This window comes from Triturus cristatus, chromosome 3_2 (assembly GCF_964204655.1).
Source record: "Triturus cristatus chromosome 3_2, aTriCri1.1, whole genome shotgun sequence".
Taxonomy (NCBI): Eukaryota; Metazoa; Chordata; class Amphibia; order Caudata; family Salamandridae; genus Triturus; species Triturus cristatus.
Window position 1 is genome coordinate 987,271,384 of NC_140584.1, and position 16,115 is coordinate 987,287,498.

Genomic DNA, 16,115 nt, shown 5'->3' on the forward strand with positions numbered 1-16,115 from the left:
TACCACCACTTCTGGAATCCAAATCCGCTAATTTAGCCTCAAGTCGCCCTAAACAGCCAAGCATCTCTGACATTTTTCAATCAATAACAGCCACAATTTCTTTCCCCAGTTGCCTGAGCAGGTCCTCAAGGGTCTCTTTACAAAGGGGGCGCTAGAATTTGTCGTGACTAAAGGTGTGGTAACAGTGGAGCTCTTATGGATATTAAGAGATTTTGGGGGAGCAGGGCCTTGTTTCCGCTTCTACAAGGGGGGGGGAGGGAGGGGGCGGTATTAGATTGGCTACGTGGGCCGTGGGGTGAGGGGGGAGAGAATCAGGGTTAGAGCGCCAAGCAAAATCCCCACAGTCTGACCTTGCACAGCTGTCTTGGGCGTCTGAAGCAGGTTGCGACAAAACTGGCGAAAGACAATTTCTGCTAGGGAAATGCCTTTGTCAAGCTCACCCACCGCCTTCTCAATACAACCATCAAAGGACTTGTAATCGTTACTGCACCTCCTTCCAAGTCTGGGCCCGGTTTACGCTTAACCATCGTTAGTTCCCAGTGAATCCAAATAACAGAGACACAAAACAAAAGCTCAAGTCAAAACCCTCTGTGAGCACCAGCATATGTCGATAAGTGCTTGCAATTAGGCCGGGGTGGGTGGGGGGGGGAATAACTGAGGACATGGGCAACCTCAGAGGTCTTAAATAGAATAAGAAGGCCCACATAGTATCTCGGGGGGAAAAAAGCCAAAGGGGGTGGTTCAGCCCAGCCTCCTCCAGAAGCAGGAAGGGCCCGCCCTAGACGCGTCCTGCGCCACGAGATGTCAGGAGGCACTTTACAGCCCTATGCGGTTGGAACCGGTGGTGTCCTTGCCCCTCCTTTAGAGCAGCAAAGGCGACCGGGACCTGGAGGCGCTACAAACAGCAGCCTACCAGCATATCGCCTCACTCTGTAGCCACTCATTGAGCGGTCAGCTGAGACTCCTCTATGACAAGATTTACATGGTACTTAGTTGTGGAGGGCTATATTTCATTTCACGCAGATGACCAATTGATATATTTGTATGACCTAAAAAACATGTCTAGATTATTGGACAGTAGGAAAATCTCTACTGAATATTCAGGACTGTAGATTAATTGAAACAAATCACTTATATTGAAGGTGCATGAGAATACAAGAAATGATGGGTAATAAGATCTGGAAGGTGGAAACCTACACCATCAGATACCAGTGAATATTTACAAATAATTCTAAAACGAAATTTAAAGATCCAATCTATAACTGTTACTTAATTATTTGAAGAAATCCTGACTCACTGGGGGAAAACTGCCAATCTCACCACTAGGTAAAGAAATTATCTTTTAGATGATCGCACTTGTAGAGTTCTATATGAACTTGAAAAAGAAATGGTAGTCTTCCTGGCACAATGATTTAATGGCATCAAAGAAGTAATCAGGAAGCTTCTGTTATCACAGGGAGAGCCCAAGAACAGCTATAAGGAACTTATAACATATGCACCAGAACTGAGGGGCAGGACTAAATGACATATACAGATAATAGTGGGAGACAGAGTTGGTGTATATCAAGTTTTATGTACAGGAGAAACAGGGCAATTAGTTTGATATAGATATATATTATCTACTGGCGGTCACCAGTAAATAGTTATAGTTAGGACCGTGTTTCCATAGGAAATCTCAAAATTCTATTTTGAATAACTTTGGCGCCGGTTGACGAATCTTCGCGAATTTTTCAAAACTAATGGGGCGCTCCGCTCAGCTCCTACCCTGAAAGTCTCGGGGGGATTCGTCAAGCAGGGGCCGAGAAAAAAAGGGGGGTCCCAAAATGCGTTTTCCCCATGCATTTTCCCATAGGACCTTTAGTCGAAGGTACAGCCCGAACGGCTGAACAGAATTACTTGAAATTTGGCAGAGAGGTAGTCCTCAGGTCAGGGATGTGCCTTTTGCATATATGGAGTCAATCTGTTCAGTAGTTCCAGAGAAAATTGCATTAAAAAGCACATACATATCTATAGCAGCGCACCGTGCGCGCACCCTAACGTGCGCAAGCGTAATTCTGATTGGTTGTTACATGTCAGTCAACATTCGAATCGGTCGAAATCAGAAAGTGTCGGCCGCCATTTTGTTTGTTTTCAGTGCGAGAGTGGAAAAGGAAGGTGGCGAACGTGAAAAGGGGGCAGGGTAGAGAGTTCATGACCCCCTAGCCTTGGTCAGTGGGTCCCTGAAGGACCCCGAAGGCAGAAAAAAACATTTACATTTTTTTTTAATAAATCGCAGGGGTGCGCGCACCGTGCACGCAGAAAAACCATTAATACGTAGTTTATTGAAAAATAAATATATAAAAAAAACATAATACATACACAACTTAGCATTTAAAAAACCATACAAATTCACTGAAAAGACACCATAGGTTTCACACACGTTATAGTTAGGAATTAGCATTTAAAAAACCTTGCAAATTCACTTAAAAAACCATAGGTTTCACACATGTTATAGTTAGGTGGATAGTTCACTCGTAAAAGACCAATGAAATTCCCCCGTTATAGTTAGTTGAGATAACTATAACTCGCGCGACCGCCACTCTATCACAAGGATGATGTCATGAGTGATGCCACTGACCATGTCATGAATGATGTAATATGTGACGTCATGAGCAGAGGATTGCGGGCGTGCGACTAACTATAACGGGGGAATTTCATTGGTTTTTTACGAGTGAAATATCCAACTAACTATAACGTGCAACCTTCCCAACAAAGATTTGAAAAACACCCGGCACCAAAAAAACAAACACTGATGAAGCCAAAATGCTGGCAGCCAATGACCCAGCTTTGTCCTTGCTGAAGCTGGCTGTATTTGTTATGAAGGAGAAGATTTGTGCTTTAAGGAAGAAGGGGTGAAGCCTTGCAGTGATGACAGGCTGCCTGTGGTCTGTACAGTAAGCATGACATTATATCAAGAGATTTGGTGGCCACAAACATGTAGTTCTTCTGGTGTGCCATTGCTTCATACGGTTTGTATGAATATGTCATTTTCTAGTTTTGTAAAGCATTTATACATGCTCGCGTGGCACACTAAGCAAAAAGCAATTACCCTAATGTGCTATCACTATTACATTTTTGAACCCCACACTGACTCACAGTGTCATTAATTCTACCTAACTTGCTTACTCTTGGTCAATGAAAAATGGCCTAGAAAAAAAGTCAAGTGGACATCATGTGGTAGTGACGAGTCACACAGCTAATAAGCTCTTCCTCCATCACACCACATAAAATTGTGTGATGCTTTGTTCTCAAAAACCAGGACACTCTAGGAAGAATAGAAAAGAAAAGTAAAAGGATAAAATACATGCACAGTACTCTACCAAAGGTTCCACTCATACTGTCCAAGTAATATGCTCAGATCAGTAACCTCACCGATGTCCAAAAGAAGCTGTTTTACTTCTCTTCCCTGATCAGAAATGGGGCTTTCAAGTAAAAATTGCACATTACCAGGTCTGCAAATTAATTTCAGCTGAAGAGAAAGCAACGGCCACATTGAAAATATGTATATTTTTTATGATTTACCCAGTTAAAAATACTTCAATCAGGAATGAGAACTACTTTTCAACTTCACAAGAAATCATTTTACGCCCATATTAATAGCTGATCTGGAATACAGCGCACTGCCCCACCTGCTTCTGTCTACATCCTGAAAGGCAATGCATATTTGCATAGAAATGTTTTCTTATAATACAATGTTAGATAAAAGCTCCCATAGCGCAGTACATTCAGGGTGTGACAGTGAGCAACAAAACATTTATTTTAAAACCCACCAGACAAGGTACTGAGAAAGGTAGAAATATGTAGCATTCTCTTTCATTTCGTTGATGAGATAAACAAAGACTTCAGTTATTTACGTAATATGGCAAGTCTTTTTATCATCTAGGAATGATTAACGACTGCGTCACACCCAACCACTAGTCAGAGGTTTAGAAGGTTAAGGAAAACGTAAAGTCCAATGGTCATAGTGCCAAGAGGGCAATAACTATAAAGAACATTTGTTACTAGAAGCTCTTCAGCTGACAGTGTTGTAATGAGCAAGCCATGAACAGGCCTTCTCAATTGCCCACCAAAAGTTCAGCAAGCAATATACATTATTAGTTGTGTTAAACCAATTCCGTTGTGGTTTGATTCAATTATTTATAATAATACCTAATAAGGAGCAAAATTAAACACCAGCGACAATATGTACACATTTTGTTTAAGAGCCTTAAGGTTTCAAACCAAAAATATCATATGGGTATTTTATTAAAGTAGGATCTGCTTTCATGTTTACCCCCACGTTTTGCTGGTGTTATTCTGTGTTCTGACTAGTCTGACTGGGATCCTGTTAATCAGGACTCCAGTCACTGTGCTTCCTCCATACATTTGACAGTGATAAGCACTTTGGTACCTACCCAATTGCCTACTAGTGTCTCCAGATAAGTCCCTATTATAAGATAACAAGGTACTCAGGGAATAGGTACACCAGGGGTCACCAAAGGGCTGCAGCATGTATTAGGCCACCCATGAGAGACCCCTCAAACTGCGACTACAGGCCTACCATTGCAGCCTGTGTAAGTTGGTGCTAGCACCACTTACAACAGATGTTTCCTTATATCTGAGGTCACTACTCTTAAAACCTACAAGTCACCCCTATGGTAGGCTCTTCAGTCCTCAGGGCAGGGTGCTTGGTTAAAGGTGTGAGGAGGTCCATGCATGAGCAGTGCCCTTCTTCAAACCCCAGAGTCGATTCTCAAGGCTTTGTAAATGAGGTCAGCCATTTAATACATATAGTGGACACCAAGTCAAATGCCAGATGTCTAACAATATATTGGCTGCACCGAAACCGGTCATGTTTGGTATCAAACATGTTGGAACCCTACCCCAACACCAATTCCGGTGTTGGATGTAGGATCCCATGTACTGGAGGGCTCCCCTAGGGTACCCCCTGTATTCCCAGTACCAGCCTTTTAGGGTCTTACAGCAAGCTAAAGCTACTGCCGACCACAGACACGATTCTGCCCTCCTACTGCTGAACTGAGCTCGAGCAGGGGAAGGTAGAACAACAGGTTTCCTGTCACAGGGAGGTGTGACCACCTCCCAGACAGGACTTGGTGTATTGGGTGGGGGCACTTGCTAGCGCCACCAGACTGCTTTGATGGGCACATTTGGTGCCCTCTTTTCATACTCCAGTTTGAGCCAGTTCAGTTAAATGTTGGCTCCCGCTCTGGCATGAAACTGGATATGAGAGTATCCTCCACACAGTCCAGCCCCTCCTCTGGGAGGGAATCTTGAATCGTCCCAACCCTTTCCCTAGGGTACTTAAGAGCCACCCTTAGGTAAGCCCTTCAGATTCATAATGGGACAAGATTCAAATCCAAAACCACTTCAACCATCTGGGTCTCTTGGACTTCACTGGTCTTCGCCTAGAACCAAGACTGCATCAAGGAAGCCTCCTACTGCTTCTGGTCTCGTCATCCTGCAAGTCTTTTGCGTTGTATGCGCCTGTGCTTCATCCAGGTTCTTCACCAGGCCTTTGGGCATCAAAGACACCTGAAGTAATCTCCCTTGGAGTGAAGGAATCACTCCCCTGCAAGCACCGCAACAAAGCTGACCAATCTGCTGCTACTGACGTCCTACGGACTCTGAAAGGCTCAGCAACACAGGTGGTGGTTCTGCAACTACCTCGAGGCCTGCACTGTCTTCTCAGCAGGTTTGAGGTCAGTATCCCTCGTTGGAACCGCTGGAACAAAACCCCTGTTGCTGTTGTTAAGGCTTGTTGACTCTGTCCTGCAGAGATCTTCGGGCTAGAAGAAGCTCCAGCATCTCTTCCTTCTCTCAGCATCCTCTGCACCGTGGGCCTGCCTCTTTGGTGAACTGCTCGAGGTCCTCTTGCAAATCGGCCTGTGGGTCCTCTTGAGGGTCTTCTTTGACTTCAGTGGGCTCACCTGCTTGCCCGGGACCTGCTCGCACTATCCTGCACTTGGTGAGTCTTGTTTACTACATCTGTTGCTGCTGCCAAAGCTTGTTGGTGCTCCTGTTGGACAGCGACCCCCCCCCCCCCCCCCCCCCGGTTCTTGACTTCCGACGTGGGACAGCTTGAGAACGGCTCCTGGTCTTCCACAGCGTCGTCTGTTCCTCACATCTGCAGTGGCAAGTTCTCCGTCATCACTCCTGCATCTTCCCTCATCGGTGGTCATTGGTCTTCCGTGCCTCATCTGTCCCCTCTGCTTGCAGGTACCTCTCTTCGAGAATCCATCATTGGATTCCTCCGGACTCTTTCACCTTCTTCGCCAGCAGCATCTTCACTGAAGTCCTCCATTGAGGTCTATGGCGGTTTCTGATGTTATTTTGCACCTAAACACCCGGCTTCCCTGGTGTAGGTGACCTGGTTACTGAGGCATCCACGGGTGGAGTGACTCTCCAGCCATCCATCTTCCTTAGGGTTTCTTCAGGGTCCACTGGGAAGGGTCCTTCTTAAAAACTGTGACTTTCCTATTGACTTGCATTGAGTAAGCAGCTGTGTTTCACTCTGAAAACAGCCTCCCTGAGGTTCCTGAGCGATACCTTGGGTGGTTCCTCGGGTCCCCAGCTCTTCTGAGTGTTCTGGTCCACGTTTCGACTTTGGTCACAGTTTGCATTCCACTTTTTTTTTTAATAGAACTTTATTTACCGTTTCATTACAATTCTGCAATACAGGCATTGGTGCTCACTGTCATTGTTACATTGGCATAGTTATACAAAGGTGTAAGGCTCAGAGCCTGAGTGTCAAGACCTCTATAAACAAAAATAGCGTTCAGGTATGCAGGTGTAGTCCAGGTGGTATGCGTGCTTCACACATAGACTGTCCCCAATTGCCCGCCGCATATCCCTCCCGTCAACCCATCCAGTTCCGACATTCATGCATTCAGGAAAGCAATTCTCGAGTGACCCCGTGTAGGCGGTTATGAAGTAGGTGAGTGTGGTGTGAAGAGTGGTTATCCCATGCCAGTCGGAACAATGCCCTGTTCCACTTGAGAGTCAGCAGTTGCGCGGCTAGCTAGAGTATAAGCCCTGAAAGGTCCCCAAATGTCTTTGGGCCGGGGGGAGTGAGGCAGTGTGGTGGAGTAGAGTTCACTGTTGATGTTGCAGAAGGCTGGGCTATTAAGCCATCGCTGTAGTGTGAGAATTGTTTTTCGGCCCCAGTGTAGAGCAATTTCTCTTTTGGCGAGCAGCAAACTAAGAGCAGCGAACCTATGTGTGCGCTTGAGGTAGTTCGCTACATAGCCCAATAATGCAATCTCAGGAGTGGGGATGAGAGTCAGCTCAATCATATCTCCCAGTGTTTTGTGCACCACCTCCCAGAATGGTAGCAGTTTGGGACATGTCCACGAAAGGTGGGCAAAGTCCGCGTGAGGGGCGTTGCATTTACGACAATTGTGCGGTCTGGAAGGATCAAGTCTATGGGATCTGGCTGGAGTGATATATATTCTACGCAGGAACTTAAAATGTAGCAGTTTGTGCCAGCTATTCAAAGAGACGTCCCTCGTTACCGTGCAACATTTGGCCCATTGGTCATCTGTGATTTGGTGACCTAAATCAGCCTCCCAATCTCTGCAAATTTTGTCATCCTGCACTGGACTAATCTCGGAGCAGGCCTTGTACAGTTTGGATAGAAGATGTATCCCTCCTGGGCTCTCAATGACTGTGGACAAAGGGGTAAACTAATCTGGTTCAATGGGAAAGCCAGGCAGGGTTGCCCGAAGCGCCGAGCGGACCCTCCCGAGAACAAAACGATCCATGAAGGTGGAGTCATGGAAAAGATCTTCGTCTCCAACAGAAAAAGCGTACCCACCAGGGTATAAGTTTCCCATTTTGGTTATGGAAAATTTTGCCAAGGTTCGCTGCACCAGTGATCGGTAGCCAGCGGGCATTGGGAAGCGGCAGCGCCGAAGAGTAGAGCGTAGATGTGCCGGTGAGCTGTTTCAGTTTCTCCCAAGCCCAGCTGGTGGTGGAAACCGTTTGTATGTCATTAGGGTCTCTGTGCATGCCTCTGGGGAATACTGTTGAGAGCGAGTCTGGCAGTACAAGATCCGCCTCAGGGCGGAGATATGGGATCCTAGCATCGGGGTGGAACCAAGCGTAGGCAAACTACATTGGGCTACTAGATAGTATAGTTGAAGATCAGGTACCCCGAACTCCCCTCTTTCATACGGAAGGGTCAAAATCTGCCAGCGCACTCGGGCTGTTTTCCTCCCCAGACCAATTTTATAAGATGCGAGCGCAATGTGAAGAAGAAGCTGTTAGGGAGGGAAATGGGGATGTGGTTGAGTAAGTATAAGAATTTGGGGAGCATGACCATCTTGAGGAGGGCCACTCTACCAGCGATCGAGAGCGGTAGTCGCAACCATCGCTCCACCTGTGCCTCCAGGGCGTGCATAACTTGACCATAATTTAGGCGGACGAGGGCCGTGTCCAGGTGTATATGAATGCCCAGGTATTTAACAGATTCTGTGCACCATTCAAGGGGAAAGTCACAGTCCCATCTCAATGTGCTGGGGGTTAGAGGAAAAATAACGGACTTATGCCAGTTGATGCCCAGGCCAGAGTGCTGTCCAAATCGAGTTATTTCCCTGATAAGGGGTTCCAGGTTTACGCCCGGCTCCCGCACATAAAGGATGGTGTCATCTGCATAGAGGGAGACCAACAAGGGGCCAGTGTTGAATTGGAGGCCACTCTGTAAATGTTTCTCCTGGAAATGCTGGTTTAAGGGGTCCATTGCAAGTATAAACAATAGAGGGGACAGCCTTGACGAGTGCCACGGTATAGAGAAAATGGCTTGGATAGGGTGCCGTTCAGGCAGAGTCACGCTGTGGGGTGACAGTACAATAATTCTGTGGTGGCAATGAATCCCATTGGCATCCCCATTCGGCGCATGATAGACATGAAAAAGGACCACTCAAGAGAATCGAACGCTTTCTCCGTATCTAATAAAATGGCGACTGCTGGGACCTCCGGGTTACTCTTGTGAAGCACCGAGAACAGCATTCTAAGATTCAGGTGGGGGACAAAGCCGAATTGGGCTGGTGAAATAATGAATTCCATCAGGAGGGATAAGCGCATGGCGAGAATTTTTGCAAGGATTTTATAGCCTAGATTCAACAAGGACAGGGGCGATACAATCCGCATAAGGACGGGTCTCTGCCCGGCTTGCGTAAGAGGATAATGACTGCCTCGCGGAAGGTAGGGGGAAGATTTGTCACTCAAGTGCTTCGGCATATACCTCGATCATCTAAGGAGCCAGGAGGTCTCTGTATGCCTTGTAAAAATCCCCAATAAAGCCGTCCAGGCCAGTGGCCGAGGAACCACAAAGGGCCTCGATGGCGTTAGGGACATCCTCGATTGAGATTGGTTCAGCGAGGAAGTCTTGCATATGTTTCTCAAGGTATACCAAGGCAATTTCTGAGAGGTAGAAAATGAGAAACGGGGGTGCACGAAAAAGAAAAGTCCGAAAAGGATTCTTTAAACTAAATGTCCTTTTTAATTTTCATTTAAGTTTTGTAGGTAAAAAGTTGGTCAGCCAACGCGTTTCATTCCCTCAACGGGAACTTCATCAGGGCTTGAATCAATATGTAAACTCCTGTGAGAGGACAAATCTTATAATATCCACGAAGTCAAGTACTTCAAGTTTCGGCAGTAACCTTTACGGAGTGATCGATACGACGGCGTCTTCCTCGAGGAAGACGCCGTCGTATCGATTATAAGATTTGTCCTCTCACAGGAGTTTACATATTGATTCAAGCCCTGATGAAGTTCCCGTTGAGGGAATGAAACGCGTTGGCTGACCAACTTTTTACCTACAAAACTTAAATGAAAATTAAAAAGGACATTTAGTTTAAAGAATCCTTTTCGGACTTTTCTTTTTCGTGCACCCCCGTTTCTCATTTTCTATTGACGTTTGATCTGGAGCACAGTAGCGCCACACAGCGGCTGGCGTTTTGGGGTAGCTTGCACGATAACCATTACAATTATTGTAGGAACTGGTGTGAGGTGCGGCAAGAAGGGCCCGCCGCTGTTTTCAGTTGGAATAAATTTCTGAGAGGTAGTCTTCCTGCGCTGTGGTGTCCTGCCCTAGCCTTGAGGTGTAATAATCGAGGAACTAGACTCGGATCTGGGAGGTGGATGTAAGCGTCTGACCAGTGGAGGAGGTCAGCTCGGTAACGCATTCCACTTCTTTAGTATAAAGTTTGGTCTCCCCCTGGAGACCACTGTGTATTTGTGCTTACTTACCTGTTTCCATTTGAAATAAGGTGTGTATTGTGTTGCTATCTCTGGGTAGGAGCTATACCAATGTGTTTTTGAGTGTGTATAATAAATATAACTATTTTTATAACTACACGGTGTGGTTCTTTTTCGTTTAATCTACACTATATGATTAGTTCTGGTAAAACAAGCTGCTTAAAACTCCTCCTTGACTAAGCCTGAAGGCTGTTCACCACAGCTACCACTTAAAGAGCTTTCTATGGTTGTCTAAGATCATTAAATTGGATTGGATAGCAGAACTTGTACCAATCCAAGTAAATTTTCTCTGAAAATTGGGTGAATTCTCCGACTTGAGAAAAAAATGTAGTCAGTGCTGTTGTGAGGTTGCACTGCTTTGAGTCTTCAAAGTGAACGACTTTTCTTTACCTGCCTGATGCGGCTCTGCAGCGCTTCCTTTGGAAGGGGTGATCACCCAGAATTGCACTTGACAAATTCTTCAAAGCCACCTTTGAGGGAGAGAAGGCCATACCGGACATCCTTTCATATTATTGAGCCACACACCTAGTGATTCTTAATGAGTGGTGGTATCAAGGCTTAGATACTCAAGCATACACCTCAGAGAAATTGGCCATGCAGTCAAATGCACACATCTGGTAAGGTGGCACACTTCCTCCAGCACTCTCCTCAGCAACGAGGGCAGTGTTCTGTGTTTGGCACAACACCCTCCATGCACTGCAGAGGAACAAACGCCTATCAAGGGTAGTCCTGCTATGTAATGGGTGCTTGCTCCCACAATTGACTGTAGTGGAGGGCTTCGGCACCTAAGATCTCATTGGGGTCGCAGCCATGGGAACATTATGGTAATGACTACTATTGAATCATTCACAGCTTTCAGAAAGAATATGAACTTCACAAAACCCAATTTTATTGCTTACTGCAGCTCAGACATGCACTCCAATCCTATAGCTCAGGTCTAGAGGAGCTCCTGGAATTTTTAGTCGCTTGGAGGTCCAGGTCCTTCTCAGCCCACCCACCCGACATAATAAATTAATTCATTGATGTATGTATGTATGTATGTGTCTTGTAAAGCGCACTGCTGCCCTGAGGCGTCGTGGCGCTGTAGACCGCTGATAAACACGTCACTAGTTATAAACACACCCAACTCCTTTCAGGTTTAGGGCGACATGGACACAGGGTCTTAAGCAGATTGACAACAATGACTGGTTCTTCAAGGGAGGTAGCTATCACTGGCCAATATAGTCTCATAAAGTTCAAATACCTCCACAGAGCTTACCTCACACACTCCGGACTATGGCACATAGGCATGCTCGCCTCCCCGACCTGCCTGCATTGCTCCATCCATCATGGAGACTTTCCTCATATGGTATGAGGATGCCTGGTCCTTATTCTTTTCTGGGTGGGAGGGCTCAAGGGGGGTGGGTCTTGACTTGGCTGGGGTGAAGTCCTGAGGTCGCCCATCTCAACAGAGCACAAATTGGTTTTATTATACGTCGCAGATGGTGTTGAGGGCACAAGATCACAATTTCACCACACATCCCTCTCTCTAGGCCACGAGGTGCAAACTTACAGAGCTTAATGAAGGGGGCCACTATGCATCCTAATTTTGGAGGTGATCCTCTGTGTCTGTCAACCCGCGGGCACAGGGACCTGGGGTAGTAAAGTGCAGCAGTCATTCTCCTTTTGCTTTGTGATTAATGTGGCAATCGACAACATCACTGTAAGGATTTGTGTCTACTTTCTGGACAGTGTACTATCAACGTTATTATTGTTCAAATGCCAATAAAATACGCTATTTAAAAAACAAAAGCTAAAGTCTTAACTTGGGACAATGTAATCTGCCGCCCTTAGGCATATGACACACATTTCCATCAAGAATATTGGAAGCGTATCTGACCAGCTACAACAGCAAGAAACATTGTTCCCTTTCGCACCTATAAAGTGAAAAATACCATCTCTAAGGAAGCATCATGTTAAACCTAGCTGTCAGAACCATCAAGTATTTGGCCCTGAAAGACCAATCAGAGACATACTCTCAGGGTCCATACTGCGCTTACTGGCTGTTTTACACGTGTATAGGAGAACAGGTGTCTGCTGCAGACTCTCCTGAAATTGCAAACAAATAGGTTACATGATTTAAATCATCAACTTCTGCAACAGACGAATCCACTACCTGCTCTGGGTAGCCTCTTCCGCCGATTACCTGCCTGGCTGATCTGCCTATTGCAAACCTAACAGAATGATTACTGATTCTTGTCATCTACTGCAACAGCAGATAGTTTTTCCACAAAATGGCAATGCGTTTGCTAACGGCAGTGAAGGATCTAAAAAAAAGTGAGTAACATGGGTAGTCCATTTATAGCGGGGCTTTAAGAAATACAACACCTCCTTGTAAGTCTGTACCAACTGAGTTAAAAATGTGACCAAATGTGCACAAGATTGACACGCTGGGTTTAGGACAATATTGTATATCGACATAAAGTGGCAGGTAACAGAGAATTTCAATTTTCCGGGAAGGTTTTTAAATCCATAAACCTGTGATTTTTTTTATGAGAATGATGAGTGCCTAACTAAGTAACCCTGGTTATCTAAGTTGGTTATTTGTTTGCGGGCCCTCCAAGTCTTTAAGCCCATTTATACTTAACGGCAATGGGACAGTGGACTGCATTCACAGACCAGCTTCTACAAACCGATGGAGACATAGAAAGCCAAAACAACTTGAACATTAAAAAGTACCCCAACTGGTGTTTTATGATCTGCACACTGTACTCTTTGATGTATGGTGTACTGTCCACTACAGATTTCAGCAAAAAAGGAGTCTTTAGCTCAAGTTGATTACAAATTTGAAATGCACCATGCAAAGGATATGGCTCCTCATTTTTTCTAACTTAATTTCATTTACCGCAGAGGTCGATATTTATCATTAGGCCAATTAGCCACCATCATCATGGACACCGCATAAACAAACACATGGGAGGCAGTGCTAGAAATAATAGGGTGAATATGAGCCCGAATGTGTGCCAGGAATATGCAATGCCAATAGTTCCTCAACTGGTAGACGTGAAAATGGTTGAGAGTGACCTAAGACCCGCATACAGCCAGTATTTATATAACTAAAGAAAATTAATATCTTAGGCAGGACTTTGGGAGTGCAGGAGATTACCAACATTTGTTGGCTACATGTCCTTAAAGGGTTCCAAAAACCTTTCAGGCTATTTTTGATGTGCTGCATATATCTACAAGGGTTTCTTCTAAGTCATCAAAACGTGAAGAGTCATTTAACCAACTATTTGCGGAGGGCAGTGAACTACGGGTCCAGGGTGCAGCTATCCTAAGTTTTGAGAAGAGTAGGCTCAGAGCAGTCAGCTTCCTGATACTGCTTGGGATTTTGGCATCATAATCCAAAAGTGCGCACAGTGGGGACCATTCAGTGCAATTATCTGGGATATCAATCATGATATCAAAGACGTCCTTCCAAAAGGCTAGGATCACAGAGCAGTTTCAGGCTAAATGTGTGTAGTCTGCAGTACGGTGGGACGTGAGAGCCGAAAGTAAATGTAGGATATACGCAAGGGTCACTTTTTGTAGTTTCTGTGGACTGTTGAATAATGTCCGAGTTTGTATTTGTAATTCATGGCGATTGATTAACTTTGTTTGGAGCAATATTTTACCACCTACATGTTGACCTCTATCTGGCTCCCACTGTTCATGGTCAAGATGAAGGAAGTTACCAAATATGTTTGTACAAAGTTGGTATAACTTGGAAATCCCAACTCGGGTGTACGGCTGATCTTGAAGCTCTCTAATGGTTTGTTCCGTTTACTGCATTAAGACTGCAGAGAAATTAGATTCACTCCCCATATGGTATTGCTATCCCTAGGAATTGTGACTGGAGCAACTTTTTGTCCTTCATTTGCATCAGGAACCACAATATTGATGAAAAACGAATAGGGACCTGTAGACGGTATGTTATAATTTTAAGTCTTGGTAAGAGATGAGCTGCATGAGCTGCATGACTAACCCACCCTTGTCCCTCGTAAGATGCGGTGTCATTTGTGAGGTGCAAATGGCAGACAGGATAATAGGGTGGAGTAACTGATGCTTTCGTGAAACGAGGTGATGCTACACCGCTTAGCAGCGAGGTTGATAATGACTTGACTGATCTAACAGCACACAAGGGTAAAAGAGGGGGAGCTAGAATATTTTTGTCAAGCAACCACCTATACCACTTAAATACTCCGAGTTGATGAGCAATTAAGAGATATCCATTACATGTCTCTGTGGCTGCTATTACAAGTGGTTTGAAATTATGTTACTGTAGTTTACCAATCATTCATTTAACACAGATTTCTAGAAAACTTGCGGGTGAAATAAAGAAAGGATACTAGCAACTTAGTTGCATTTAAACTGTTACTAAAATGGGCACAATTGTACTAGTTATTTTACATAAAACATACATCTGTTTAAGGCCGTGCAGCCTACATCAATCAAGTCGCCTGAAAAGTAGGTACCAACGTCGTCTGGGCTACCTCCTGCCACAACAAACCAACCCCTCCCATTTCTCCTTAAATAACGGTATCGCCCTTGTCCCCGGAATCACCTATTTGCAGAATCGCCCACACAGTCCTCTTGCTTCCCCCAGGAGCCGCCTCTCATTTGATAGTGCTCAAACCCATTAACCGTCACTTGCACTGCTGCCCCACAAATCCAGCACCTGCTCCCAATGCTACTCCCACTTGTGAGAACCAAACAATCCCCTCGTCCTCCTACGCTGCGACGATCTCCTTCATGGTCCGATTATCATTACAATGACTTTAAATAACCGACAATAAAGATTGTTACTTTCTTCATGGCCCCACTAGATCCCTTAAAGCATATGACCACGCCACTACTGCTCTCATAAGCACTCTCATGTAGGTTGGCATCACTGGTAAGGAGCCTCACCTCGTTCTCCCACACGTTCCATGTTTACCCTCTCTAGTCCCTCCCCACCGCTTTCCTGTTTTTCCCCTCATATCCTGGCAACAACCCATCCCATGTACCTGCCCTTTACTCTATCGCCTGTCCAGGCTCTGAACCAGCTTATCTCTGGTCCATCTCCTGATTTCCCCAACGGGATCTCTCACCTGCTCTCCCTCCTCGCGGCCCCCAGCCCCCTGGTTCTCCAGCATCTCGCAGAACTGGTCCAAAGTAACGGTGTCCTCGCCGCGACTCTGTCTTTCCTGCAGCCGTCGGAGAAGCACGTCATGATGCTGTGCTACCAGTGACTCCTGCGAAGCTTCTTGGCGCAGGCGGGCCGCAGCTTCCCGCAGCTGGGCAGGCTCTAGCAGGAGACCAGGTGCCGGCAGCATCCCGGGAGGGGAAGTCTCCGGCCCACCACCTGAGTCAACAGCTGTGCTTGATATGCCTTCAACCCCTTCCTCTTCTTCTCCATTGCCCCCGTTGCCCACTGCGTTTCCCATGGCGTCTCTGACCACCGTGCCGCACCCTCTTCTACTGCCGGCATCCACTTCCCGAAGAGAGAGCTGTCAACTTCGGGCCTGCTCTGGTCTACCGTAAAGCGCCACACGACCGTCCCATCGGCACGTCGTGAAAGTGTCAGAAAAAGTCGTAAAGTGCACCATGGGAAGAGCTTTGATTGGTCAACTTCTGCATTTGGTGTTTCCTATTCGCGGTCTAGTGTTCACAATAGGATTTCTGCAACCACGCTCTCATCTCTCGCGTGACAAAGGTGATTTTTACCTGCACAACCAACTTCAAGAAGCCAAGAAGTGCTAACTCTTGTTCCTAATATTCTGCGTTGAACGTTTTTACATTATTTTCTCTTATGTATTCCC

General features: G+C 45.8%; 1 protein-coding gene across 2 annotated transcripts in view; it reads right to left on the minus strand.

The window, feature by feature from the left end:
* ZZEF1 (zinc finger ZZ-type and EF-hand domain containing 1) overlaps nt 1–15,843 on the minus strand; it is a 1,433,434-nt gene extending 1,417,591 nt beyond the window's left edge. For both annotated transcript variants that reach the window (XM_085649580.1, XM_085649579.1), the window contains exon 1: nt 15,405–15,843. In XM_085649580.1, the coding sequence (XP_085505706.1) occupies nt 15,405–15,740 (336 nt within the window). In that variant the 5' untranslated portion in view covers nt 15,741–15,843. The remainder of the gene's footprint in view (nt 1–15,404) is intronic.
* Between the last annotated feature and the right edge of the window lie 272 nt (nt 15,844–16,115).